This window comes from Macrotis lagotis, chromosome 3, assembly GCF_037893015.1.
Source record: "Macrotis lagotis isolate mMagLag1 chromosome 3, bilby.v1.9.chrom.fasta, whole genome shotgun sequence".
Lineage (NCBI taxonomy): Eukaryota > Metazoa > Chordata > Mammalia > Peramelemorphia > Peramelidae > Macrotis > Macrotis lagotis.
In genome coordinates this window covers 37,893,442-37,921,226 of record NC_133660.1, presented here as the reverse complement: position 1 = coordinate 37,921,226, position 27,785 = coordinate 37,893,442, and the positions used below count along the sequence as shown (strand labels likewise).

The 27,785-nt window shown below is 38.6% G+C and overlaps 2 protein-coding genes across 4 annotated transcripts in view; both read right to left on the bottom strand.

Annotated features, from left to right (window-relative positions):
- COQ2 (coenzyme Q2, polyprenyltransferase) overlaps positions 1–5,222 on the bottom strand; it is a 48,839-nt gene extending 43,617 nt beyond the window's left edge. The window contains exon 1 of the mRNA XM_074228501.1: positions 4,994–5,222. Coding sequence (XP_074084602.1) covers positions 4,994–5,207 — 214 coding nt within the window. The 5' untranslated portion in view covers positions 5,208–5,222. The remainder of the gene's footprint in view (positions 1–4,993) is intronic.
- Positions 5,223–6,591: 1,369 nt separating this feature from the next.
- HPSE (heparanase) overlaps positions 6,592–27,785 on the bottom strand; it is a 48,273-nt gene continuing 27,079 nt past the window's right edge. The window contains exons 11-14 of one of the 3 annotated variants that reach the window (XR_012476873.1): positions 25,586–25,704; positions 22,547–22,693; positions 15,181–15,545; positions 6,592–7,195 (exon numbers count right to left, since the gene is read on the bottom strand). Coding sequence is in view for 2 of the 3 variants with exons in the window: in XM_074228499.1 (XP_074084600.1) it covers positions 15,386–15,545; positions 22,547–22,693; positions 25,586–25,704 (426 nt within the window). In the remaining variant the exon portion in view is untranslated. Of the gene's footprint in view, positions 7,196–11,643; positions 15,546–22,546; positions 22,694–25,585; positions 25,705–27,785 lie in introns of those variants that run through there. The other 2 variants (XM_074228499.1, XM_074228500.1) reach the window with 2 other exon arrangements.

Here is a 27,785-nt window from a genome sequence, read left to right as displayed (position 1 = left end):
GAGGAATGAAAAGTCCATCAGATAGGACCTATACTCCCTTCTTATAAATTGTTTATATAGGATTCACCCGCCCCCCCCCAGCAAAATAGGCATTAGTGTATTTAGACTGGGTCTCCATGACTTCAGGTTTTGCATAAATAATTGGGACCTCATTCTATAGAATAATAGATAAAGCATCCATAAGGAATGACCTATATGGCATACTCTAAAGAAAGGAAAAAGAGATCACAAGTAACACCCACACTCCCAAGTAAGAACCCTTGTGGTACTTCAAAGATCATGAACCAGTTGGCAGGTCACAGTGGAGACAAAGGTGGATAAAAGACTGTGCCAAGAAGACAAATATGAACAGAAAACTTGCCACCAGATCCTGAAGAACTTAAAAGGGGCATTTCTAGTCCTAACACTGGCAAAACTATCTGAAAGCAAATGCTAAGGTTCAATTAAGGTTCAACAGCCCTGGCTATTCCACTGTTTGAGATGTAATTTGTCCTTTAGGCTGAGATGGACTCTCCCATCCACCCCTGTTCACCACCCTGATCCTTTGGCTGCTACTTCTCTCCTGGGGGACTTCCACTCCCAGGCAAGTGAAACCATACTTTTTGGACTGGAGTTAAGTAATGTTCAAATTCCCCTGTGGGGTTAGGATTGGGGGTGGTGGTGGTAAGGAGCAGTTACTGCCTGCTCCTCAACTTTTTTAACATCGGCTAGTCAGAGGATCTCCCTTCTTCTACCTAACTTGTTCCTCACCCAGGCTGGACAGTTATGTAAACTTCTCAAGGTCAAGGTCCAGTATCCTTCCCTCCTCTGCCAAGCCCTTCTTGACTTGCAGGGAGATAATTTACCCACCTACATGATTTTTGCATTTACTATCCATGGGAAAGTATACTTGAGATTGGCAGGAGATATTCTGAATTTTTCTGTGGGGGTAAAAGGTACCATTGATGCAGGGAATTGTGGGCACAGAGGAATACTATAATTGGAAACAACTTTTGTAATCTTTTCTGGCACTTGACCTTTACTTTGACCCTGGTCCTGTGCACACCAAAGGGTCAAGTTAGATGCTAGATTAGGGATGCTGAATCAAGCAGAGGTTCACCCCACACTTCCTACAGCACTCTATCCAATACAAGACCCAGACCACTCCCACAAGTCACCCTTCCCATGGAGCCTCTGGATCAGTTCTCTCTCATACCACCCTTACCCCTCTGGCTTCTACCTCTAGCTAATCAGTCACTGGCCAGCCGGTCGGGCTACTGCACCTAAAACCACATAGGCTTTACAGAATTTGAACTCTCTTAATCTTATGGTCTCTAACTAAACTTGAACTCTATTAATCTATTAATCTAACTTGAAGAACTTTAACTCTCTCCTAACTTTATGGTCTCTAACCTCCCCAACTGCCAGGCCTTTAATGAACTCTAAGCTATCTCTGACTTTGTGTTTTTCCTAAATCTATGTTTTCTTTTAGGACTGTAATCCAGAGTCAGAGTCCTTGAATGCTTCCTAGGAAATAGAGCATCCACCTCACTCCATCTGTTTCTGGTGTTTTCAACATCAGGCTCACGGCTCAGACAGAGCCCAACTGGGACAGAACAATTTTCCTGATGTCATACTTGGAGTGAACACAGTGAATATACTCTCTCACTCTAATCAATCACCACTACATCCCTATCACTGATATTATTAAGAAAGCCATCAGCCCAGGCTTCATGCTCTTCTGGGTCCTGGGGCCCCAGAGAGATGACACTGTTTGGTTTTTTAACCCGTAGGAAGGTCTGGTCAAATTCAGGGGTTTCCAGTGAACTATACAATGCTAAAGTCCAAGCCAGGCCAACAAATCCGTCCTCAATATCAATCTAGGCTGGTCCCCCCCACCCAGTTCCTTCCACCTTTATCCAGATGGTGATCTCTAACCTCTAGGTTGCAGCTCCCCTCAAACCCAACTGAGTGGGGCCATCAGGAATGACTGTCACCCGATTTCCCATGTCTCATAGACCTCTAAATGTCTCAACCCTAACTCCTGTCTAAGTCTAATATTCTTTAATATAGGATTAATATTTCTAATCTATATTTCTGATCAAAAATTGTTCTATCAGTCCCTTATTGTAGTTTGTAAATTTGCAATGTTGGCTTCTGCCTTTCACAAGGTCTCTCTCGCTACCCTTTTAAGTCTGAAGGCAAGCCCTGGCTATGTAAAACAAATTTAGTTTCTCCTCTAATTGCAACTCCACAGCTGTATAAGCAAATAAAGAGACCAACCTCTGAAGGCAGGATGCTGCTCTGGTCTTCTAGATAAGAGACTGAATAAATTCTTACACTTATGACATCTTAGAAAGGGAGGAACCCCAATGTTTTATGTCAATATCATATCTAATATAATATATCAAGTCAGAAGAGGGGACAGTAGTCCTTGCTAATTGAACCTCTGTCAATTCTGACATGGAACAGACCTTAGGGATGGGTTAGAGAATCATAAAATAATCAATAACACCTTTATGCACAAATGTGTAACCTGATTGCTTGGCTGCCAAAATTTTAAATGTTCTTTCTATAAATATTGTACTCATTTAATTTTACTTTGGTACCTGTAAGGATGCCATTCATCCATGGGTTTTTGGTAAGATCTTCATTTATAAACCTTTGTTATTTCATTTTTAGCCCAAGAAAATTATGGTTAACATACCTAATGAAGTGTCACTCAAGCCTGACATCTTTGGTCCCCTTTTGGTCTAATGGCAAAAACTAAACAGATTTGGAAAACTTTGTCCTGATGGTCTTTACAATTCATAAAATCAGAATACAAGTGAGTTGGTGGAGGTGGAGGGAAGCAAAGTAGTCAATCCCCTTCTTATCAATTCCAAGTATTGATAACGAGATGAATAATTCCCTTCTAGACGAGGACTTTTGTCTTCTCATCCTAAAGGGTTGGGAAGGCAGTGCCATTATGGTCAGTTTGGTATTAGAGAGGCTCAAGGAGGATCAAGATGACTGGGAGGACTCAGAACAGAGAGCTTTCCTCACTCTCTTCCCTGACCCCTCTCTCCCTGAGTGTCATCTCCAACAGCTCATATTTCCTAACAATTTCTAATCACCATCAAATTGGAATCAGCTTCTAAAATCACTCTCCTTCCACTTTCAAATGGACCACCAAAATGCCATCAATTAATTAGCTTTCTGTTCACACATCATCAATGTTTCATTCACTCTAATCAATTCAACATCAAACTTCTTAATAACAATTAGCAAATCACTTAACCCTGATTGCCTCCTATCCAGGACCATCTCCAGTCATCCTGATTCATATCTGGCCACTGGACCCAGATGACTCGGGAGTTGAAAGTGAGGTCAGCGATTTAGCCCAGCACCCCCCACTCAAATCCAATTCATGTGTTTGTCTTGGCATCACCTCCCTCATATCATGGTCTTGTTTGGAGAACAAAAGTCAAACAACATCAGCAGCAGCAGCAGCAATTAGCAATGGCTAATGTATGGTCCAATGGATCATTCCTTAGTTGGCCCCAAGAGGTCAACCCTTCTGGGTTTGTGGGAATCTCCAAACTTTTCCCTTTAGTGGAATACATGCCCCAGATCCCATAATTCCTACACTTCCAAATGGTAGAGACAATTTTGAGACACTCATCTGACTAGGGTTTATCACCTTTATTTGCTAAACTAACCCACTTGGCAAGGACATCCATTTACAGGTACAGTTTTCCAGGTGACCTTTTCCTCCAAAGGGGATACGCCCAGGTGAATCACAACAACAGCAAATATGAGAATTGGGCAGCTATACTTCCTTCTCATAAGAGAAGACTATTTTAAATGCCTTTATTCCAGGTCTACATAATAAAAAAACTAGCATTTCTATAGTGCCTTAGGGTTTACAGAGTGCTTTAAAAACATGATCTAATTTTATCCTCAGCACTGCCTCAGGAGGTAGGCACTGTTGTTATTGTTACTGTTGTTGTTGTTATTATTATTATTATTATTATTAGGGGCATTGAAAGGCAATGGGGTTAAGTGGCTTGCCCAAGGCCACACACCTAGGTCATTATGAAGTGTCTGAGGGCAGATTTGAACTCAGGTCCTCCTGACTCCAGGGCTGGTGCTCTATCCACAGCGCCACCTAGCCGCCCTGGGTATTATTATTATCATCACTTTACAGATGAGAAAACTGAGGCAAATAGAGGCAACTACCCAGGAGAGGATGGAGCTCAGGGCCTGGAATCAGGAGAACTCAGATCTGACCTCAGTGTCTAGCCCGGACACTCTCTGAACCCTGTTTGCCTCAGTTTCCTCACCTGTAAAATGAGCTGGAGAAGGAAAGGGTCAACCACTCCTCTCTGCCAAGACAGGACAGAACAAAAGTTGCGCATGCCCAGCTAACTTTGAACACAGGGCTTCCTGGCTTCAGGTCCAAGAGGAGCAGTAGCCAGAGCACCGGCACCTGCTCTGGCAGTGGCACCGGCCGGAGTGGGCATCACCGGCGTCCCCGCCAGCTGATGGAAGCCGCTCCTCTAGATACCTGTCCCCTCAGGATGCTCCATGGTGAGGATGTCCCTTAGAGGACAACCCAAGTGGCATTATTTCTTCCATGAAAGCTCCTCTAACACGCCCAAGCACAGAGCGCTTTCTTTGGCCATTTCCTTTTTTTATGTTTTTTGCAAGGCACTGGGGTTCGGTCACAGACTTAGGCAATTATGAAGTGTCTGGAGCCGCATTTGAACTCAGGTCCTCCTGCCTCTGGGGCCTAGCCGCCCCGCTCACGTTTTTAGTCATGGCCACACGGAACGGCTGCCCACTGCAGCCCTGTTGGCATCCTCGGCCGCTCCCCGCCCTTGCCGCCTGGCCTTGGCCCGGCTGCTGCGGAGGCCGGGAGCGCCTGTGCTTGCAGCTCCGCGCTCCCCGCTCCCCGCGGCAGCCACGCCACTCAGGCGGGGATGCTCCAATCACGGCTCGCGCCCGCGCGCCCGCCCCGCCCCCGACTCACCGATGGGCTTGTCCAGCCTCATAAGGCGCAGGTAGGGCTGCAGGGGGCGGGGCGCCGCGGCCACGAGGGCGGCGGCCGACAGGTTCCGGGGGCACCCGCCGCTGGGCCCGGGGCAGAGGCTCGTGGCGGCGTAGGCCGCGCGTCCGCAGAGCGCCCGCCGCCGCGGCCCCGCCAGCAAGCCCCGGGCCAGCCCGAGGCGGCCCGCGGCCATCATGGCTAGCGTGCGGGCCGCCGGGAGCCCGAGCGGCGCGTGACGTGGGCAGGCGTGGCCGAACCGCTTTGCTGGGCCGGCCTCGGGCACTCCGGCCCTTCCGGCTCGCGGCTGCCCTGCCCTTCCGGCTCCCGGCGGCCCTTCCGGCTCGCGGCGGCCCTGCCCTTCCGGTTCCCGGCGACCCTTCCGCCTTCCGGCTCGCTGCCCTGGCCGCCTCCTTCTCCCGCCGCCCCGCCGGCCCCGGCGCTCCTGGGTGGTCCCGGATGCGGCCCGAGGCCTGGGGCCAGGCTGGGCCGGGCAGCCACGTCCGGGCGCTCCCGAAAAGCAGCCCGGATTGGGCCAGCTGTGCCCTTGACCCAGAGCTGGCAGGAAAGCATCCCGCCAAAATGTTCCCAGAAGCTGCGTTTTTTGTAACGTTTGAAAACTTTTTTTTTTACTAAAGTCAACGGGGTTAAGTGACTTGCCCAAGGCCACACAGCTAGGTAATTACAAAGTGCCTGAGGCTGGGTTTGAACTCGGGTCTTCCTGACTCCAGGGCCGGTGCTCTATCCACCACCTAACCGCCCCTATTTGTAATTTTTAAAGTGGAAACATAGGAAAGGAAGCCCAGAACTTGGGGAATGATGGGATGAAAGGTTAATGGGCGGGGACCCCGTTGGCCCCATTCGGGCTCTTTGGTGAAGGCATTGGGGTGATTCATTTCCTTCCCCACTTGTTTTGCAGGGGAGGTCAGCAGGATTAAGTGACTTGCCCGGGGTCACACGACCACTAAGGGTCTGAGGCTGAATTTGGGCCCAGATCTTCCCTGATGCCAGGTCTGGACTTTTATCTACTGTACCCCCTAGCTGCTATGTACATAGAGATGAGGATGAGGATGGTGATGATTTTGTTTTTCCTCCTGGAAGAAGACCATGACATCAGGGAGGTGGTGCGTGTTGGATTCAAGGGAGGGGGCTGTGCCGTCACCAGTCTCTTGCTCTGGAACCATCTGGGTCTAGTGGCCAGATAGGAATCAAAATGACTGGAGATGGCCCTGGAGGCGAGGCAATCAGGATTAAAAGACTTGCCCAAGGTCACACAGCTAGAGGCTGGATTCAAACTTGGGTTCTCCTGACTCCAAGGCCAGTGCTCTATCCAATGTATTATGTATACATAGTAAAAACTTCATGTTTTTTTCATTCACTCAGATTTATTATATCCCCCTCCCCTCCCCCTCCCTGCCACCAAGGTTCTCAGGCACCATGAGAAAGTTGGGGTTCTCCTTTCTCTGCTATTGTATTTTCCCCATTTCAGGGGACTGGCACTCCAGTTCTATTTAGACACAACATTGGCTTTTACCTGAAGCAATATTTACAGATATGGCAAAGACAGAGAACAGATTAGCTCAAAACAGTTTAATCCTTCATAGCAATAGTCCCACCAAATTCATAACCACATGTTTCAATGCTGATGACTGGATCCTTCCACTGAGCTAGAGTCCTGCATAGGTTCTCCGGAAGATTACTCCTTGTTCCTCAGGTCATCAGTGCTGTGCTGCCTGACAAGCCTGAATAGTCTCTGATTCCTTTTCTTCCTGTGACTTGTCCCAAGATTGGAGACTGCTTCTCTCCTTGGACAACATAGGCAAAGGAGCCGCTAAGATCCAAGAACCACAGACAAGAATCAGGCAGAAAGCCCCAAGTGGAAGTGAATAAACTTTTCCTCTGATTTAGATGAACTAGGTAAGAACCTATGGCACTTCCCTTGCCAGTCTCCAGGAAACAATTGCTTAGCTTCTCAGGAAGCATCTTCCTTTGGGAAATAGCATTCACAAGTTGATGGGGATCCTCATGTGTACCAGACTCTAGGGGGTGCAATGGATGGAACACTTGGAGTTAAATATCCAGTCTCAGACACTTGCCATTTATTTGCTGTGTGACCTTGGGAAGCCTCACATCCAGGGCCACCTCCAGTTGTCTTGGTTTATATCTGGTCACTGGACCCAGATGGCTCTAGAAGAGATAATGAGGCTGGTGACTTAGCACAACATACTCCCCATCCTTGTCATGGTGTCACTTCCCTGATGTCATGGTCTTCAAAAATGAAACTGGGTGGTGTAAGTCACTGACCCTTTCTTTTATTTGTTATTTAACACATTGGATAATGAAGCAGAAAAAGAACATTTGTATATGAGTTACTTATAGAACTGTATTGAAAAGAAACTCAGCCCCAGATAAAAATGTTGAGAGATGTAAGCTGTCTTGAGAACCTGAGAGTAAAATGTCCCTTAGATTAGTGAACTGAGAGGACCTATTTGAAGACAAAGCACTATTTGAATTATAGAATTATAGATGACTGACTGCAAGGATCTGTGGTCTACCATTTGGCTGCTAGGTGGTACAGAGGCAATGGACCTAGAGTCAAGAATGGAGCCCCAGACACTGTGTGACCTTGGGCAAATCACTTAGCCCTGTTGCCTCAGTTTCTTTCCCTTTAACTTAACTGGAAAGAAAATGATAAACCACTATAGTCTCTTTACCAAGAAAAGCTAAAATGGGATCACAAAGAGTCAGAAGTGACTAAACATCAACAATTCATTTATCAATGTTTTCAAAGTGAAGGTTATAATTGAGAAATTATAAATCGAATAAGTTTGGAGACTTTGAGACAATTATATAAGAATTGTGTTCATACCTGACAGAATAGTGGAATTTTTTGAGTTATGAGGAAGTTCTGATTTGAGATATTAACAAGAGTAGGGAAACTATTCAACTCATGGAAACAATGCAACTTGTTTCTCTGAGTTAATATCCCCTGTACCTAGAGATTTAATGCCTTTTGTAGGGAAAAACTTTAAATAAACAAACCTCATTTTCACCTAATAGTTAGAAAGAGGCATTTATAGAGTGATAACCCTAGAAGGTGGAGGGAATACACATATTTTACAGTAGCAGAAAAAAAAGGCAACCATAAAACCATAACACAGTCACAAGGACACTTTTTTTTAGGCTTTTGCAAGGCAAACAGGGTTAAGTGGCTTGCCCAAGGTCACACAGCTATTAAATGTCTGAGACCGGATTTGAACCCAGGTACTCCTCTGACTCCAGGGCCAGTGTTTTATCCAGTATACCACCTAGCCGCCCCACAAGGACACTTGTAATAGAAATGGAGTATGGAGAAGAAGAGAGGCAAGTCAATAATATTTAGTGGAAGCTTTGCTGACCTCTATATTAAACTCTTTCTGGTGTTATAAGAAATGATGAATAGGCTTCTTTCAGGAAAAAAACTGAGAAGACATATAAACTGTTGTAAAGTGAATTGAACAGAATCAGGAGAACATTTAATAGCAACATTGTACAATGACCAACTGTGAATGATTTAGCTCTTCTTAGCAATGCAATGAATAATTTGAGAGGATTCCAAAGGACATATGATGAAAAATGCTATCTACCTCCAGAGAAAAAACTGATGAAATCTGAATGCAATTCGAAGCATACTTTTTAAGTTTTATTATTCTTGGGGGGTTTTTTGTCTGTTTTCTTATGCAGCAAGACTAATATTGCATAGGAGCACATGAATACACTATATTAAATTGCATGCATTCTCAAGGAAGAGAGAAGAATGAGAGAATTTGGAATTCAAAACAAAAAAAGAATGTTGTTTGTTTACATATAATTGAGAAAAAATTAAATTTAAATTTAAAAAATGTATGTATAGGGGGTGACTAGATGATGCATTGCATAGAGTACCTGAGTTCAAATCCGGCCTCAGACACTTAATAATTACCTAGCTGTGTGGCCTTGGGCAAGTCACTTAACCTCATTTGCCTTGCAAAAAGAAAATATATGTATGCATAGTGGGGAAGGGAAGAGAACAAATAATTATTATACTATGGACCTGGCACTATGGGAAGCACTTTACAAATATTATTTTATTCATTTTCTGGGAACTATACAATGATTAGAGATAATCTTTTCTTACTGAATCTTTTTCTTATCATACTGACTAGTCAGTAAAGATAAGACTTCTTTGTAATAAGGCTATGAAGATCTGGGTGCAGAGTAGGTATTTCATAAATTCTTGCTGTGGATTGAAAAAAATTCTAGGGTAGGGGGAGGTTAGGATGAAGATACCAGATGAAGATAGAAGGAGGAGACTCTAAGCATAGGAGCAGCTGGGGACAAAAGTCATGAGAGGGGACAAGTAAAACTCATCAGAATATAGGAAGATGATAGGAGATGAGCTGACAAGAAGGTTCTGACCAAGAGAAAATTGAAATTATAAAAGAACTCCAAAAGGAAAAAGAAAATCCAGGTCCAAATAGATTTATAAAGATTGATATTGATAAAGATTTAAAGACTGAATAAAGATAGAATTATTAAAATAATTCTAATATTATATAAATTGAAAAAATAAGAGATCCAAACAAGTTCCTTTTTTTTTTTTAGATTTTTCAAGGCAATGGGGTTAAGTCCTTTTGAATTATAAATATAATCTTGATACTAAATAAGATAGTCAAATCAGAGAAAAAAATCCATAAACTAATATCCCCAATGAATATTAAAGCATAGAATATAAATAAAACAGTAGGAAGGTGATTCTAGCCAACAGATCATAATTATTAATCATGACCAAGCTGGGTTTATTCTAGAAAGACAAGATTAATTCAAAATCAGGAAAATTATAAATATAATTGACTAAGTTAATATATGGTTTATCAAGCGACACAGAGATAGCTTTTAAGATATAACTGGTAAAAACACTAGAAAACAAAGAAATGAACAGATCTTTCCTTAATATGATAAGTAGTATATATCTAAAATCAAAAGTCAGAATTTGAGGACGTGATTTCTTAGAGAACCTTAGAGAATCAAAAAAGTAATTGATATAATTAACAACTTTAGCAGAATAGGGGGATATAGAATAACCCCATGTAATCATCAACATATCTGCATATAACCAGCAAAATCCATCAGGAAGAAACAGAAATCCACTTAAAATAAATACAGTTATTAAAAATACTTGGCCTAGGGTCAACTAGGAGTACCTGATTTCAAATCTGACCTCAGACACTTAATAAGCCACTTAACTCCATTTGCCTTTCAAAAACCAAAAAAAAAAAAATACTTGGCCTAAAAAAAAAAAACTTGGAAGTTTACCTACCACAGTTCTACATACAATGGTTATATGAATATAATTGTAAAACATTCTTTACAGAAATACAGATTTAAATAATTGAAGAAATATTGTTTTTGTGTAGACCAAGCCAATATAATAAAAATGACAATACAAAATTAATTTGCTTATTCAGTACTATACTAAATTACTGAAGGATTACTTTGTAGAAGTAGAAAAATAATAATAAAATTCATCTTGAGGAATAAAAGGTCAAGAATATCAAGAAAAATTTTAAAAATATTTGGAGGAAGGGAGGGAACCTAGCAGTACCAGGATTCGGTCTAGATCATGAAAACAACTTGGTGTTGTTTGAGAAATAATCTTGGTGGGCCTCTCAGAGGGAAGGCACTAAGATTAAGGACTGAAGAGGATGAAAATAATTTTATAAAAATATACTCAAGGACTCATTTTTGAGTTTTTCATTAAGAGCAAAACTTTTGTAGGTATAGTGTATGGTAAATGACATTGGATTTCAAGTCAGAATCCAGGTTCTAATATTGACTATATAAGTTTGAGCAAATCGCTCAAGTTCCTAAGTATCAGCTTCTTCATTTGTAAATTAGAGGTGATACTTATATTACCTGTGTCACAGGATGGTCTTGAAATTCAAATAGTATGTGTAAAGTGCTTTGTAAAATTCACCAAACTATAGAAATGGCAGACACTATTATTAATAAAAGTTTCCCATCCAAAGAGCGCTAGTCCAAGCATCAGCCTTAGTCACTCAAAGTTTAAAAGACAATTTAAATAAAAACCTGGATTCCTACAACAAAACTCTCTAAGATGTTTTTAATAGCTAGCACTTAAAATATCATGTTCAATTATATATTGCAATAAATTATGTTTAAATTTATTTTAGAAATAGCATTTATATCTCTTAAAAAAATTAGTAAAACACTCTAGATATGTCAACTCATTTAACCCTCACAACAACCCTGAGAGATAAGAGCTATTAATATCCTTATCTTACAGGGACAAACTGAATTGAAGAGATTAAATGATTCAACCAGGATCAAATTAGAGTCTGAGGATAGATTTGAACTTTATTCTTTCTGACTTTAAATCCAGTAATAATCCTAATTAATTTTGCCACCTTCCTACAAAAGTAGTTTTAATAGAAGATACCTTTTCTACAGGTTTTAGACTATTAAAATTTCTCAAATGTTTATATGAACTCATTCAAAAATCATGAAAAAAAGTATTAATGATGTATAATGATAAGTTTACTACTTAGAATAGTTTTGATTAAAAAAAAGAAAATAGAAGAAACAAATGACTGTCTAGGATAAGAGACATATCTTGGAAATTTTTCTTTTAAAAAAATTTTAACTAGCAAAACTTTACTTGTTCTCCCTTCCATTTCACCCTAATTAAAAAATCAAGAAAAACAAAACTTACTTTGCAAACATGAAAAGTCAAGGAAAACACATTTTCACATTGGGTATGTCCAAAAAAAAAAGCCTCCACTCTACACTCTGAGTCTTTTGGCTCTCTATCAGGAGATAGGAAGCATATTTTATCATTAGTCCTCTGTAATTGTGGTTGGCCTTTACAGTGATCTAAGAATTGTATAAACTGTTCTTCTGATTTTGCTCATTTCATGCTGGATTTCAGTTTATATGTCTTCTCAAGTTTCTCTGAAATAGTTACATTCATCATTTCTTTTAATTCTTAATATTTTATTTATTTTTCCAACTACATGCAAAGATAATTTTCAGCAATCATTTTTTGCAAGTTTTGAGTTTTACATTTTTCTTCCTTCTTCCCTTCCTTCTCCCCCCTCAGCTTGACTAGAAAGCAATCTAATTTAGACTAAACATGTATAACCATTCTAAGCATAGATCCATATTAATCATGTTGAGAAAGAGGAATCAAATTGAAACAGAAAAAAAATTAGAGAGAAAAAAAAGCCATAGTACCTAAGACAACTTTTAAAACTTTGGTCTGCATGTCTGGATAGGGATGATTTTTCCCATCACAAATCTTTTAGAAGTGTCTTTGACTATTGTACCACCATCACAATTGACATCACCCAATGTTGCTGTTAGTGTGTAGAATGTTCTTCTGGTCCTGTTCACTTCACTCAGCACTGATTCCAGGCTATTCTGAAGTTCCATCATGATTTCTTATAGAAAAATTGTGTTTCATCACATTCATAAACCACAATTTGTTCAGCCATTCACCAATTGATGGACATTCCCTCGATTTCGAATTCTTTGCCACTATGAAAAGAACTATTCTAAATATTTTTGTACATGTGAATTTTTTGCCCTTTTTTGTGATCTCTTGGGGATACAGAACCAGCTATGATATAGCTGGATCAAACAGTTTTATTGCCTTTTGGGTATAATTCCAAATTACTCTCCAGAAAGGTTGAATCAGTTCTCAACTCCACTAACAATGCAGTTTTCCCACTTCCCCTCCAACGCTGATCACTTTCCTTTTAAGTCATCTTGGTCAGTCTGATAGGTATGAGGTGGTACCTCAAAGTCATTTTAATTTGCATTTCTGTAATCAATAATGATTTAGAGCATTTTTTCATATGACTATAGATAGCTTTAATTTCTTCATCTGAGAATTGCCTTTTCATATCCTTTGATCAATTTCTCATCATTTCTTACAGAAACATAGTATTATCACATTTATATGCTATCACTTATTCAGTCATTTCCCAATTAATGGGTAGAACCTCTTTGCTGCCACAAAAACATCAATAAATTTTTGTTTACATCCCTAGTTTACCTTATTTAGTACTAATCACTCTCTTAATCTACACTCTGATTCTTTCATCTCCCCTTCTCTTCCTATTTCCTTGTTGAGCAAAATATGTTTTTGTACTCCATTCTGTGGTTATATTAATTCCTCCTTTGACTAGTTATAATGGGAATGAAATCTAAGGTTCAGCTGTTCCTTCACCTCTTTTGTTTATATATACCTACCTACCTACACCACCCAGATTATGTGAGACAATTGCCCCCAACCTTCCTTTCTTTATTATTCCCCATTCCATTTTTCTTTTCATCTAATTAGCTGCCTTCTATGATCTCTGATGATGATAGGATACAGAGGGGTCACTTTCAATATCTTCCTAGATTAGAACATAAGTAGTTTAGCCTTGTTTTATCTCACTCAAGTTTACCTTTTTTAGTTTCTCTTAGCTCCTACATTTACATTTCAAAGTTTTGAAACTCTGACCTTTCCAACAGAAATGCTTAAAAATCCTCTATTTTATCAAAGACCTATTATTTATCATTATAATTCTTTGTAATCCTTGTAGGATTATGCTCAGTTTTCTGGGAAAGTGATTCTTGGCTCTAAATTCTTTGTATTTGGGAATATTGTATTTTAAGTTCTCCATTCCTTTATAATGGTGACTGCTATGTGATATATGGGCTGTATGAAGGTGTATGATCCTGACTGTGACTCCTTGGTATTTTAATTCTTTCTTTCTGGATGTTTGCAATATTTATTTGACCTGGAAGCATTTTGGCCATAATAGGTCTGGGGATTTCATTTTAGGGTTTCTTTCAGGAGGTAACCAATGAATTCTTTCTATTTCTATTGACTTCTGGTTCTAAGAGATCTGGGCAATTTTACTATTTTTTGAAATATGATGACTATAGCTTTCAGGTCATTTAGTAATTCTTACATTTTTCCTCCTCGATCTGTTTTCCAAGTCACTTGTTTTTGTTATGGGATACTTTACACTTTCTCTCTCTCTCTTTTTTTTTTTTTTTTTTTTTTTTTAGTCTTTGGACTTGGCTTTAATATTTCTTGTCTCATGGAGCCATTATCTTCTATTTGGTCCTTTCTGCTTTTCAGGGAGTTTGTTGCTTGGATTGTTAATTCTTTGTCTAATTCTTTCTTTTTCATTTTTCCTCTTCAGTACTCTCTATTTATTAAAATATCTCTCAGGCTCCCAACAACAGGAAAAAAGTCTTAATTTTTTTCCCTTAGATTTCTTGATTGGTATTAAATCTGGGGTATTTTTTAACATCTTTTGGAGTTTTTTTTGGGGGGGGAGCAGCTAATTAGAACAATAATGCTCCATTATATTCATATACCACAATTTGTTCATTCCCCAATTGATAGGCATACTTTAAATTTCCAATTCTTTGCCACTACAGAAGGAGCTTCTAATCTGCTTCTTGACTTTGTACTTTGAGGTCAACTTCTTTGCATTTCTGAGAAAAGGACTAGGTTGATCCTGCTATTGTGATTTTTGGGGTACTAAGTGCTATATTACTCCAGGGTAACATGATTTTTTGGGGTACTAAGTGCTATGTTACTTCAGTGCTCCAAAAATTGTCTGATCCAGGACAAAGTCGGCTTGTTTCCTTCACCTTACCCCCAACTCTGTAATTTCCTAATTTGAGTTTGGATCTGAGCAACACCTATACCAAGTTTAAACTTCTTCAAGCTAGATCTGGGACTTCATTTTGCTCTGGTGCATAGCCTTTCCTTGTATCAGCATGCTCAGTATTGTGGACCCTTGGCTAGAGCCCATCCCTATGATCCCTATCTCTGACTTCCTATAGTAGAAAAATGATTCAAATTTTTTTCTTAGATTTCTTTATCAATATTAAATCTGGTACATTTTCCACATCTTTTGGAGTTGTTTTCTTTTGGGGGGGGTGGAGCAGAAGGGCTCACTGAATTTCTTACTTCTCTGAATGGCTCTAGCTTATTGGAGATTTTTCTTGTAAAAGCCTTTAATAACATTTCTTAAGGCTTCATTTTTTTTTTGAGAAGAGTAATATCATAACATTAAAGTTCCATAAATTACTTTATTAAAAATATGAAAATATAAAACACTCACATACAAAATTTAGGCTCTTTGTAGCTTTGAAGTTGAAATCATGTTTTGGTATTCATTCAGACCCAGTCCTTGTCTCTTGGAAGCTTTCACTCAGTGATATATGATGATATATTTGCCTGACCTCATAAAGCTTCAAGTTTGTGCTTTACTTCTATCATTATTGCTGAAATTCATCCACAGTATTAAATTGATCAGTCTTCACCTTTTAGATGCAAGAGGCAACTTTAGCATTCATTATAACAAAAAATCCATATGAGAAAGGTGGCAAAATCAATGGACAGCCTCTGCAGAGGGGTTTGCCAATTAGTTCTGGCAATGTTTTGTCATCCACCATCTTGAGAATGTGGCCATTCAGTTGTACGGATCTGAAAATAAATGCAAGGAAAGATGCCAATTTAGTTGAGTAGTTCATGTTTCATCTACTCACAAAAGATTTATTTAGAAGTTTTTCTTCAACAAATTGAAATTTCTGAAAATATGAATTATATCAATATAATTAATTACATATGTGCTAAATTGCATATTTTGCTAAAGACCACATGTTAATTATTAGCTGCCATTATTGGGCTGTTATTTTATAAAGTTGTTCACAGGAAAAGAAAACCTAGCTGGTTTTATTTTCTAAGTCAAATTAAACTCTAAAGAATGTAAATAGTAAATTGGCAGCTAGGTAGGGCAATGAATAGCACACCAGAGCCAGTAATCTGGAAGACCTGAGTTCAAATACTGCCTGAGGCGATACTGTTTTCTCATCTGTAAAATGGGAATAATAATAATAGCACCTATCTCCCAGGGTGATTGTGAGGATAAAATGAGATAACATTTGCAAAACAGTTCTTATGGTGCCTAAGACATGGCTGACTCCATTTGTGATCTCCTTGGGGGTTTCTTGGCAGAGATATTGGGGTATTTGTCATTTCCTTCTCCAGCTCATTTTACAGATGAGGAAACTGAGCCAAACAAGGTTGAGTGACTTGCTCAGGGTCACACAGTTATTACGTATCTGAGACTGGATTTGGACTCAGATCTTCCTGACTCCAGGCCCAGTGCTCTCTCCACTGTACTACCTAGATCTGTTAGATAATGAACTTCATATAAATATTGATGTTGCAGCAATGTCATTTGTTGACCCAGTGACAGTACTTTGGAACATATATCTCCACAGAGGTCAAACAGAGGGGAAAGGTGCTATGGATATGAAATATTTGTAAAACCCCAGGTGGCACCCATTGATTGTGCCATGAAAAGATTCTTTTTAATTTTATTGATATTCTTTGTGTTTAATATTTTTATTTCCAAATACAGCTTTCATTTCTCCTTCCCTCTTAAGAGTCACTAAAAATAGAGGATTTTCTTGGAAATGACAGGGAGAGAGTTCAGAGTAGAGTCAGTGCTAAAATCATCAGAAACAACAAATATGATTGTAATGTTAATAAGATATTTAAAGAAAACATTTAAAGAGGATAAGACAATACAACCAGTACCCAATAGTTTTTAATTTCATGTAATTAAATCATTAATTAAAGAAATAGAAAACTTTACCAAAGAACTAGAGTATGTTAAAATGATCTAGAAACAATGTATTTAAAAGAACCAACAGTATATCTTTTTCCTTGATTTTCTTTTAAGAAGTAAAATTAAAATTAAGTTCTTAAAATTCTGACTGACATTATAAACTGAAAATCCTCAAATCTATTCTTCCTTGATACAAAGCCCAGTTGAACTTGGAATCCACCTATCTAAAAGAAGCTCTTTTACCATATTTATATTCTATAATCAAGATGTGTCATGGCAGCTATGTGGCATCCAAGATCCAAGATGGGATCCTGAGGCTAACATGGCAGTTTTGCTGTGATACCATTTTTGGTTTTAGCACTGATGTCCCATTAGTTATTGGTTGAGTACAAAAGCAAATACTGTGACCACCATCAGGAAACCACAAGTACTAAATGTCATCTCAGTATAAAATAAATGACAGCCTGTGGCTTTATGGAAGAAATGCTTATTAAAAGCATTTTTCTCAAAGTTTCCATTTCAGAGAGATAAACATAATTTTTCTGGGTGGTTTCCCAGCAAAGGTGAATTAAACAATAAAACTGGCAGCATTTGGGCTAGATACAGCTAGATGAATTTCTATTTGGGTGAAGAATTATATCTACAATCCCTAATAATAATAATAACAATAGGATGTGCTAGCATCTATAAGAGATAAATAAAAGGATTATTGTTATTATTGTGCAGCAGGGTTTGCAGCAGAAATTTTGAGTGAACCCAATGATTTCCTCCAACAATGGTCTACTCCGATGGAAGAAGAGCAGGCAAGGCAATGGGAATTCCCCTAATATACCTGCTCACCTTTACATAGCTTTTTAAGGCTTGCAAAGCACTTTACATATCTTATCTCATTTGTTCTTCATGATAACTCTGAAGCAGGTACTATTAATTTCCTCACTTATAAAGTGAAACAAGCTTAGAAAAATTGGGACTTGCTCAGGGTCAGAGAGAAAGTATCCAAAGTGGGATTCAAGTCCAAGGCTTCCTGATGCAAAGTCCAATCCTTTATCTGCTGCATCATGCTGTCTTCTCAAGTGTTGTTATAATTAATTACTCTTCTTAATAGTTAGCACCAATCTAGAGCCTAAGGTTGCACAATGCTTTACTTCTGATCCTCCCAATAAGCCAGGAAGGTGGTTGCTATTATGCTTTCCATTTTGCAGATGATAAAACTGAGGTAGACGGAAATTTAAGTGACTTGTCCAGGGTCACACAGCCAAAAAGTGTCTGAGGGTGGATTTGAACTCACATTTGTCTTCCTGACCCCAGTTCTAGCTTTTGATCTATTGCACCATCTGGTTGACTCAAATTTTGAATTAAAAGCTCAGAATGAAGGACAAACAAGTGGAGAAGGGACTCAAGTCTGGAAGAGTATATACCTCTAAAATGGTTAATCATTGAAGTAAAAGAAAAATATGGTCACAAAATATTTTTGTTTGTTTTTGGTAGAGGTAGCTAGGTGGCACAGTGGACAGAGCACTAACTCTGGAGTTAGGAGGACCCAAGTTCAAATTTGACCACTAACACTTAGAAATGTGTGACCCTGAACAAAAAAAAAAAAGAGGGAGAAAATGTTTAAAAAATAAAAGATTACCATAGTCTTAGGCTGCTCTAACTGAAACAAAGTGCAAATAATAGTTCTGTAATATCTGGTCATGGTTGGATCACACTCCCTGAAGTGAGTTTCATTTTGAATGCCATATTTTAAGAATGAAATGAGAAAATCCACAGTGAGTAGAACATAACATGCAAAAATCTAGAATATTTCATATGAAGAGAGTTGTAAGAAGGGGGAAGATGAAAAGATGTGGGGGAAATATGACAACTTTTTAAATGGCTGTCACATAGCTGAGAAAGTGAACTGGATTCTTTGTTGCTCTTAAAGACCCAGGTTTTATAGGTAAAAATGATAGGAAAGGGTAGATTTTGGCTCAGTATTAAAAAAAAAAGACTTCTTGCCTTGTTAATTATAGGGTTACAATTAAATAGGGTACAAAAACAGACCTTTAAGTCTATCAAGGATTCTACAAGGAGAATGAAATAGTAAGAAGAATTAATCCATAAGATTTATCGCTAAAGCTCTATAAAAATCTTTAAGAAAAGTATTTCATTAATTCATTCAAGGTCTTTGGTTAAATCTATAATTAGTTGCAAGATACTGTTCAGGCTCTACAAAGTAGATATAAAACTAGCATTCATATAGCATTAGAAAGTGTGCAAAGTACTTTATAAGTATCTTATTTTATCCTTACAGCAATCCTGAAAAGTTGATGCTATAATTATCTCCATGTTATAAATGAAGCAACTGAGGCAGGCCGTGGTTAAGGGACTTGCCCAGGGTCATAGAACTGGTAAATGTCTGAGACTTAAATTTGGACTTAGGTCTCCCTAGCTATTGCTGCACCTTACTGCCTAGAAGAAAAACGCCTAATGGCCAGATTATCACATACACCTCAATGTCCATTGATATGTGTTCTGTACAGGAATGCTGAAACTAGACATTGAGTTGAGTCTTAAACTGAGTAGGGGATCAGGCTGGATCATATTTGGGAAACTGCAATGATTTCAAAGTTTCCAAGCTAACATATTGCTGCAGAAGACCATCTTTCATTCTTCTAAGATGAGCTCATGGCTCTGTCTCATGAATCACCAAGACTGATATTAAAACAAAAGACATCAATAAAATATATCTTAAAAAAAGCCCAACAAAATGAGTTACCATTGCCTGGGGTACTAAACAAATTGAGGTAGATGAATGTAATCAAATAGAATGATAAATTGTTGAGTTTTTAAAATCATCAGAAACAACAAATATGAGGAAATAAAAGAAACTTGGGAAGACTGTGGGAAGTGTTGCAGAATAAAAAAGCAGAACCAAGAGGAAAACAGCAAATGAAAACCACATGAAAAGGCACAATTATTCAAAATGAATCATGGTTTATTGAATGCTATGTTGGGCTTTTAGTCAGGAAGCTCTGAATTCACATCCTGCCTCAACTGTTTTAATAGTTGTGTGATGTTGGGACAGAATTTGAAGCATTTTCATTTCTTTTATTATTATTATTATTATTATTTTTTGCCAGGCAATGGGGTTAAGTGGCTTGCCCAAGGCCACACAGCTAGGTAATTATTAAGTGTCTGAGGCCTGAGCTGAACTCAGGGACTTCTGACTCCAGGCCCGGTGCTCTATCCACTGCATCACCTAGGTGCCCCTCATTTTCATTTCTTTATAAAATGAGCCTATTAATAGCTTTTTCTTGCAGAGTTATTGTAAGGATAAAATAAGAGATTGGTTTTGAAGCTCTTTACTTTCTTGAAAGCTCTTGATAAAAGTAAGCTGTTAATGTAATGATCAATTTGTTTACAAAGTGGAGGACTGTGGGTGTAGAATACTCCACAAGCTATTAGCTATGGTTTATGTATCATTTTGTTTTGTTTAGTTGTTCCTCTTGGGAAGAAATAGTTTTGAGAAATGATTATGATATAATAAAAGTATAAATAATTATTTAAAAGATTTGGGTCAAATCATATAGCAATTGCTTCGAAGAGATGACCACACAAAATCAATGCTAGAATAGGGGTTCTTGATCTAAGATCTACAAATCCCCTTCTCCCCTCCCCAAAAGAAATGTGGATAGATTTCAGTGGATCTGTGAACTTAGGTGGGGAAAAAAAAAGACTATAATATCGGGGCGGCTAGGTGGCGTAGTGGATAAAGCACAGGCCTTGGAGTCAGGAATACCTGGGTTCAAATCTGGCCTCAGACACTTAATAATTACCTAAGCTGTGTGGCCTTGGCCAAGCCACTTAACCCCATTTGTCTTGAAAAAACTAAAAAAAAAAAAAGACTATAATATCTTTACATTCACTAGCCTTTAAATGAAATTTATCATTTCCTTCAGTTATTTAAAAACATGATTCTGAGGAGTCCATAGGTTTCACCTGACTGCTAAGGGCGTCTGTGACAAAGAAAGGTTTTGAATTACTTCTCTAGAGACCTCCCAGTATGCAAAATGGGTGTCTTGGAAGTATGGACAAAATTACACTGAATGAGAATAATGTTTGTCCTTTGTTCTCAAGGAAGACCATGACATCAGGGAGGTGATGCCACGACAAGCACATGAATTAGATTTGAGTGAGGAGGTGCTGTGTCATGTCACCAGCCTCTTTCTCCTCTAGAGCCATCTGGGTCCAGTGGCCAGATATGAATCGGGACGACTGGAGATGGCCCTGATGTGAGGCAGTCAGGGTAAGTGACTTGCCCAAGTCATACAGCTAGTAAGAGTCTGAGGCCGGATTCAAACCTAGGTCCTCTTGACTCCAAGGCCAGTGGGCCAGTGCTCTATCCAGTGTACTACCTAGCTGCACTGGATGAAAAAGTGTGAATATCAATGAAGGAAGAAACATTTATTGATAGTGCTAGGCCCTGGGTTAAGTTCTGGACGGTTTATAGATGGAGAGACTACTATATTAATAGATCTTCATCTGAAGTATTGAATTTCCCTCCCAAGAGAACTAAAAGATATATCTCCAGACCTTTCTTCCTATATCAACAATAGCTATTAGTTTATTTCTGTGAGAAGCCTATCTGTAGAATGGTGTTTGACATATAGCAGAAACTCCACCCTTTACAAATTAATAAATTTTGCTTTATTAATTTTAAATAAAGTAGAAGTAGAGATTTTGTTATTGTGCAAATTATTTTTAAACACATGAAAAGAAGTTTGCTACTTAAAACAAATGGATTCATTTCATTAGATCAATATTAGCATCCTAGTGCCTAGTCCAAGAAGTTCACTTTGGACTTAGAAGTCAACTCCTGAATATGGGAGCCAGAAAATTAAGCTTTCAAACAAATAAAAACAAAAATGTGGAAAGAGCAGCATATTATAATAGAGTATCACTTCCCAATAATGAATGACCTCTAAATTTTCTCTGGAAAGTCAAAAAGAGGGAACTGATATACTGAAATGAGGAAATGTGCACACATGCATATACACGCAAACACACACAAGAACACATGCGTGTGTGCACACACACAACTAAATTAGGAAAAAGAAACCCAGAGTTCAGATTCATCTTTGCTGTTTACTACTCAAATGATCATTAACAAATCACTTATTGTCTCTAGACTTGTTTTCTCACCTAAAAAATGAAGGTATTAGATTATGTGACTTCTTAGCTTCCATAATTTACAGACTAAAATTTACTAGCCTATTTATCTGTTCATTCTCATTTCTTTTTTTAATTTAAAAAAATTTAATTTTTTAATTTATTTTAATCTATGGGGTTAAGTGACTCGCCCAAGGTCACACAGCCAGGAAATTACTAAGCTTCTGAGCAGATTTGAACTCAGGTCCTCCTGATTCCAGGGCTGGTGCACTATCTACTACTCCACCTAGCTGCCCCCATTCGCCTTATTTCCTGTTGCATTCTTGTAAGAGGCAAACCCCAATGGGTCCCCCCAAGAACATGCTTCAGAATTCTTTTCAAATTAGCATATCACTGAAGTGTCAGAAAGAAAGACATTTCTATATTCTGGTACCCAGAATTTGTCAAGTCTGACATTTTTGATAAATTTCTGTGTATAAGATTTTCTTAAAACGGAGAAACATCTGGAATACTATATAACTTGGCACAAATTCAAAAGACTAACCACTTACTCTTCATTAAAAATGCCTCTAATCAAAAGGAAATAAGCTAAGAACTTGGAAAGCCCACACCATTTCCACTATTAACACCCAACTGTTAGCAACCCTCCTGGTCAACACTCATAAATTTGATGACATGAGGAGGATGGAAAATTACTTACTGAGAAAGTAGATTTTTGTATCCAGAAGGTTGAAAGATGTATTTTTCCACACGTTTATCACTTAAATGAGGAGGTAACTGTAGATATTTAGTGTCATTGTTCAGATTTAGAGCATACAAAGTTAAATCTCCTTCTTTGTATTTTGGACTAAAATAAAACAGATTAAATTAATAACTTTGCATTTGCCTAACTTTTGCAAATTTCATGAACACACACTCATACACTATTCAGACTTGGATTTATTCATTTATTTATTTAGCAGGTAGTTAGTGCTTGCCAGAAGCAATGCACTGAAGAGAAGATGTTGTTGATGTTTTGGTTTCAATATTAACATATAGAAAGCTACAATGAAATATATAACATATAAAAGGTACAATCCTTTTAAGGATCCACAATTTTGCTGTTGGAGATCCTCCCCCAACACAATATTTCAGAGTGTTCATATATCTGACAAATCCATTCAAATGCTGTCAAGCTAGTGGTGAGTGTCTAAGAACTTAGTTGGAGGTAGTTCTCAGAAAGCAGCTATAGGACCCACCCCTACACCCATCCTACACTCAGAGATCTCATGATTTGCGAGAACCTGCCAGAGCTAACCTGGCCAACAAGAACCTAGACCACCTCCCTCCAAGTCACTGGCAACTTGCCTAGCCAGGACTGGCCCTGTTGGCTTTTCCCAAACTATCTTTCTGGGACAAGTCCAAGTGAGCCAGGGTCAAACCATGTTGGCTCCTAATTATTTGGAGGTGGGGGTGTTAGGAGCAAGATCTGCTGGCCATTGTTAGGAACCTGTAGCTTCACCATAAGGGCATCCCAGACTGAGGCTTTGGGGCACTGCCATCTTATGAATAGTTACAGAGGCAAAACATATTATGATTAGTACTATCAATTTCCATTAAGATCATTCTCTGAAGCCTAAAAATGGAATTGGAGATGACATTGGGCTCTCAAAGCTTATACTAGTAAGTCAACAAGCAGTTATTAACACTAGAAAAACCAGGCATATTGAGTGACAAATATTTTGCTATAATTTTATTCTGAAATAAAAATGTTCATCCTATTCCTATTTTCTTCATCCTAAGGATATAAAAAAATCCATGTGTCAATTGTTGTAATTTGGTCCTTCAAGGTATTTTGAAATTCTGGTACTTTTAGTCTCAGGATTTTGTAACATTAATTGAAAACACATTCTATCAGATTTTATCATCCTGGAAAGGCTTTGAATGAAGACTTTACATTGGACTCTGTCATCTAAGGATCAATCTAGCTATGCTTGGACAGGTTGGTATTGGAAGGTTGGCCGACAGAAAATTATGGGGTTTTTTAGGAGGAGGATGTGACCACAGAAGCTTGAGACCATCTACTCAAAGGCTTCATGGAGTTGTGATCTATGAAGACTGAGAATTTAGCTACCCATTGACCCAATGACAATTTAGTCCTAGTGTTGCCTCCCAGACGAGGCAGTCTAAGAAGCTAGGTGCCTTCTCAAGGGAAGTTCCGAGCATGTGGACAACTACTAGTTCAGTCTACTCATATCCAAGTTTAGGAGGAAATGGATATTATGGCCATCACACCTTTATGACAATTTGGAGTATAAGTCCCATTCAGTAGGAATTGTCTAGGGAGAGAAGGTTCATCAAAAAAAATATTAAAAGCTATTTACCTTCCTTACATTTTCTCCAATTATGCCATTCCTCAAACACTTAGCAGCATGATCATGGGAAGTCAGAGTTCCCTTGTACCCATAAGCACTCTCCATGTACCATAAGCACTCATCACCAGCAAGTGATGGACATGGTATCTGGCAAACTGAACAGGTTGGAGATGATAACTTGAGGCTACTTTACCCAGTAAGGAAGATTTTCTATAGATTTATAAAGATTTCTATTATAGGAAAAAAAAAATCATTCTTTTTTTGTTTTTGTTTTTGTTTTTTTAGATTTTTGCAAGGCAAATGGGGCTAAGTGGCTTGCCCAAGGCCACACGGCTAGGTAATTATTAAGTGTCTGAGACCGGATTTGAGTCCAGGTACTCCTGACTCCAAGGCCGGTGCTTTATCTACTACGTCACCTAGCTGCCCCAAAAATCATTCTTTTAAAAATGATGAAGCCTAATTACATCGGAGGTCAGAGCACAGGACTATGAAATGTCACACTCAGGGGAAAAAATGCATTTTCATGAGCAGCTAGACATGGATGTAGAGGGGATAGAATGCCGGATCTGGAATCAGGAAGATCTGAGTTCAAATTCTGATTCAGAAAGAGAACAATCATTTAACTGCTGTCTGACTCAATTTAGTTATCAGTAAATGGGGATAATAGCCACTTCCTCATAGGGTTGTTGTGAGGATGAGATATTTGTAGAGTTATTTGAAAACCTTAAATCACTATAAAAATATTGGCTATTACCATTTTTAAACGAAATTTAAAGTCAACTATAATACAGAGGTAAATACATTAGATTATAATGATTTTGACTTTATTACTGAATTAAAGGTCTAGCAATTTGTCAAATTCTGTCTAAAATTCGCTCAAAAACTGAGCTTCATGTGGGTGAATAATTGTTGGATTTGATGCTAACTCAATAACACTGCTCTGAATGGCATTAAGTTTAGCTCAAAATCTATTTAAATTATGTAGCCCTGAGAATATTGTCGGGTCAGACATATAATTAGGTCCATATCATATCAGTGTTTCTCATAAGAAAATACTTTTTTTCTTTGTCTGTACCTAGAATTCCAGTGCTTACACAGTGCCTGGCCATAGAAGAGATTTAAATAATGCTTGTTGATTTGACTTCACATTTACTGGCAAAATGAACTCTCTTAATTCAGATCAGCATCTGCTCTGGGACTGATCATCTTAGAGAGTTACCTGGGGTGCTGAGAGGTTAAGTGACCTGTCCAGGATCACACAGCCAAGGTGTGTCAGAGACAGGATTTAAATCCAGGTCATCCTGACCTTGTGATCAGTTCTCCATCCAATCCACCAAAAGATACCAAGAGTAATATATGGGTGATTGAGCCTTCATAATACTTACTGGTTGTTGTTTGTACAGTGGAGGTATAAGCGAAGCTTCTCTTTGTCTGAACTTTTCACGTTAGCTGTTAACACCTTGGTGCCAACCAGCTGCTTGAACACAAGAGACAGCCAGTAATCCTATAGAAAATTAAAAATTGGTTATTTTCTTTTCTTGGTCAAGGTTAGAGCTAATAGGCTGATATTTGAGTCAGGTCAGATTAAGGAGCATTTATTAAGCTCCCATTAAGGACCAGAACTGTGGGGATAAATAGGAAGGCAAAAAACAAAACCTAACCAAATAAACCCCTTCCCTCACAATGCATTCACAATTATGTACATACAAGACTGGCAGGAAAAATTGGAGATTTCATTCAAGCAAAGGCATTGGCATTCATATTTTCCCTATTAGAGCAAATAAGCATTTATTAAGCACCTACTATTTGCCAAATTAAGAGATCTGAATAATAAGAAAGGCAGAAGTCCGGCCTGCCCTCAAGCAGCTTACAGTCTAAGTGGGGGAGACAAGAATCAATCAACTAGAGACAAAGGCAGAGGGAAAGGGCCAAGATTAAGGACTAGAGAGAGACCTTGAGTTGACACGGGGGGGGGGGGGGGGGGGGGGGGGGGGGGAGCCAGGAGGGGAAGAGCACCAGGATTCCAAGTTTCCAAGTATGTATCTTAGTTATTGGAAAGATATTATCACCCTAATAATCAGTCAGTAACTGTCATAGAAACCTCTTTGGATATAAGGATTGCCTTCTAGATGTTTCTGTTAACATCATCTGTATTGAAATGATTTACCTTCCTTGTGTATTGTCCACAGAGAGTCAAGCATTCAAAGATTTGGGGTACTACTTCAAGGAGCTAGCTATTCTTGGTCCAACTCTAGGGATAACTCAAACTAGTCATGGGGAAAGTAACTGGACCTGTATTTTATTATTATAGGAGTCAAATGAGAAAATTTCCTCTATTAATAAAGACAAATTTATCCTATTTGTCTTGTATGTATGTAATTATGTGCATGGTGAGTTAGCATTTTAGAGTACTGAGAGGTAACTTGTCAGTGTAGATCAGAGGCAGAATTAAAACCCAGTTACTATATGAGGCTGCCTCTCAATTCAGAATACATGGAGGAAATAGATAAATTCCATTTTTACAAGATCACTAGTCAAACATGACAGGCTCTAAAATACAACTAGACTTCTCAAACTGTGTAGACCACTATAGATAAAGAGCAAGTTTGCTGGGAAGTCTACCCACAAACCACACAAGTTGAGTACACTGGTGACACCTACTCTTTACTCTTTCAAACATTTCTTAGCATTGTAGCACACATCATTACTTTTCTCATTTTGAGAGCTACAAGAATGGTCAGTTGGGAGGAAGGTAAGACAAGACCAGAGCTACATTTCTTAGACAACTTTAGATGCAACAATCAAGGATAATAAAATGTTCATTCAATCACCTGTGGAAAATTTCCAGTGGTAAAGTCAATTTGCAGTGGTAAAACTATGAACCATTTCTCTGTTAAATAAATCATCAAAGTATATAAATGAGCAGTTTTCAAGCTAAAAAATGCAAAGAATTGACAATCACATGAAAGACTGCTGAAAATCACTAACATTAGAGGCATGAAAATTAAAACAACTCATCTCATACTTGCCAGTTGGCCAAGGTAATTAAAACAATGTAAAGTCAAAATTCAAGGGACTATGTGCATACATGTGTTTTATCTCTGACAAGATCACTAGTTTCATAAGGGCAAGGGCCATTTTATTTAACTTTGAATTTCTCTCAGCACTTAACACTTGGGACCCATATAAGTGCTCAAGGAAGAAAAAAGATCATGTGATTTGAAAAAAGCATGTTGGACAGACTGTAGAAAGGCCCACTGAAGTATGCCCTGCTAAAGCTGCTGGGACATGGACCAAATATTCAGGAAAACAGTTTGGAACTATGTGTGAAAAATGGTTAAGATGTTAAGGTAGTTAAGAAACCCTTTGACCCCAAACCCCAATAGAATAAGAAGAAACTCCTTAAGAACAAGGCTTTATTTTTCCATTTGGATTCTCAGGGCTTTGCACATAAAGAATACTTGCAAATTGGTTAAATGAGCTAAAAGACAGATGGCAAGCTCTCATATATACTAAAATATTCATAGCAGCACTTCCTATGGTAGCTAAAAAAATGGTGACAAAGCAGGCACTCATTGAGGATGG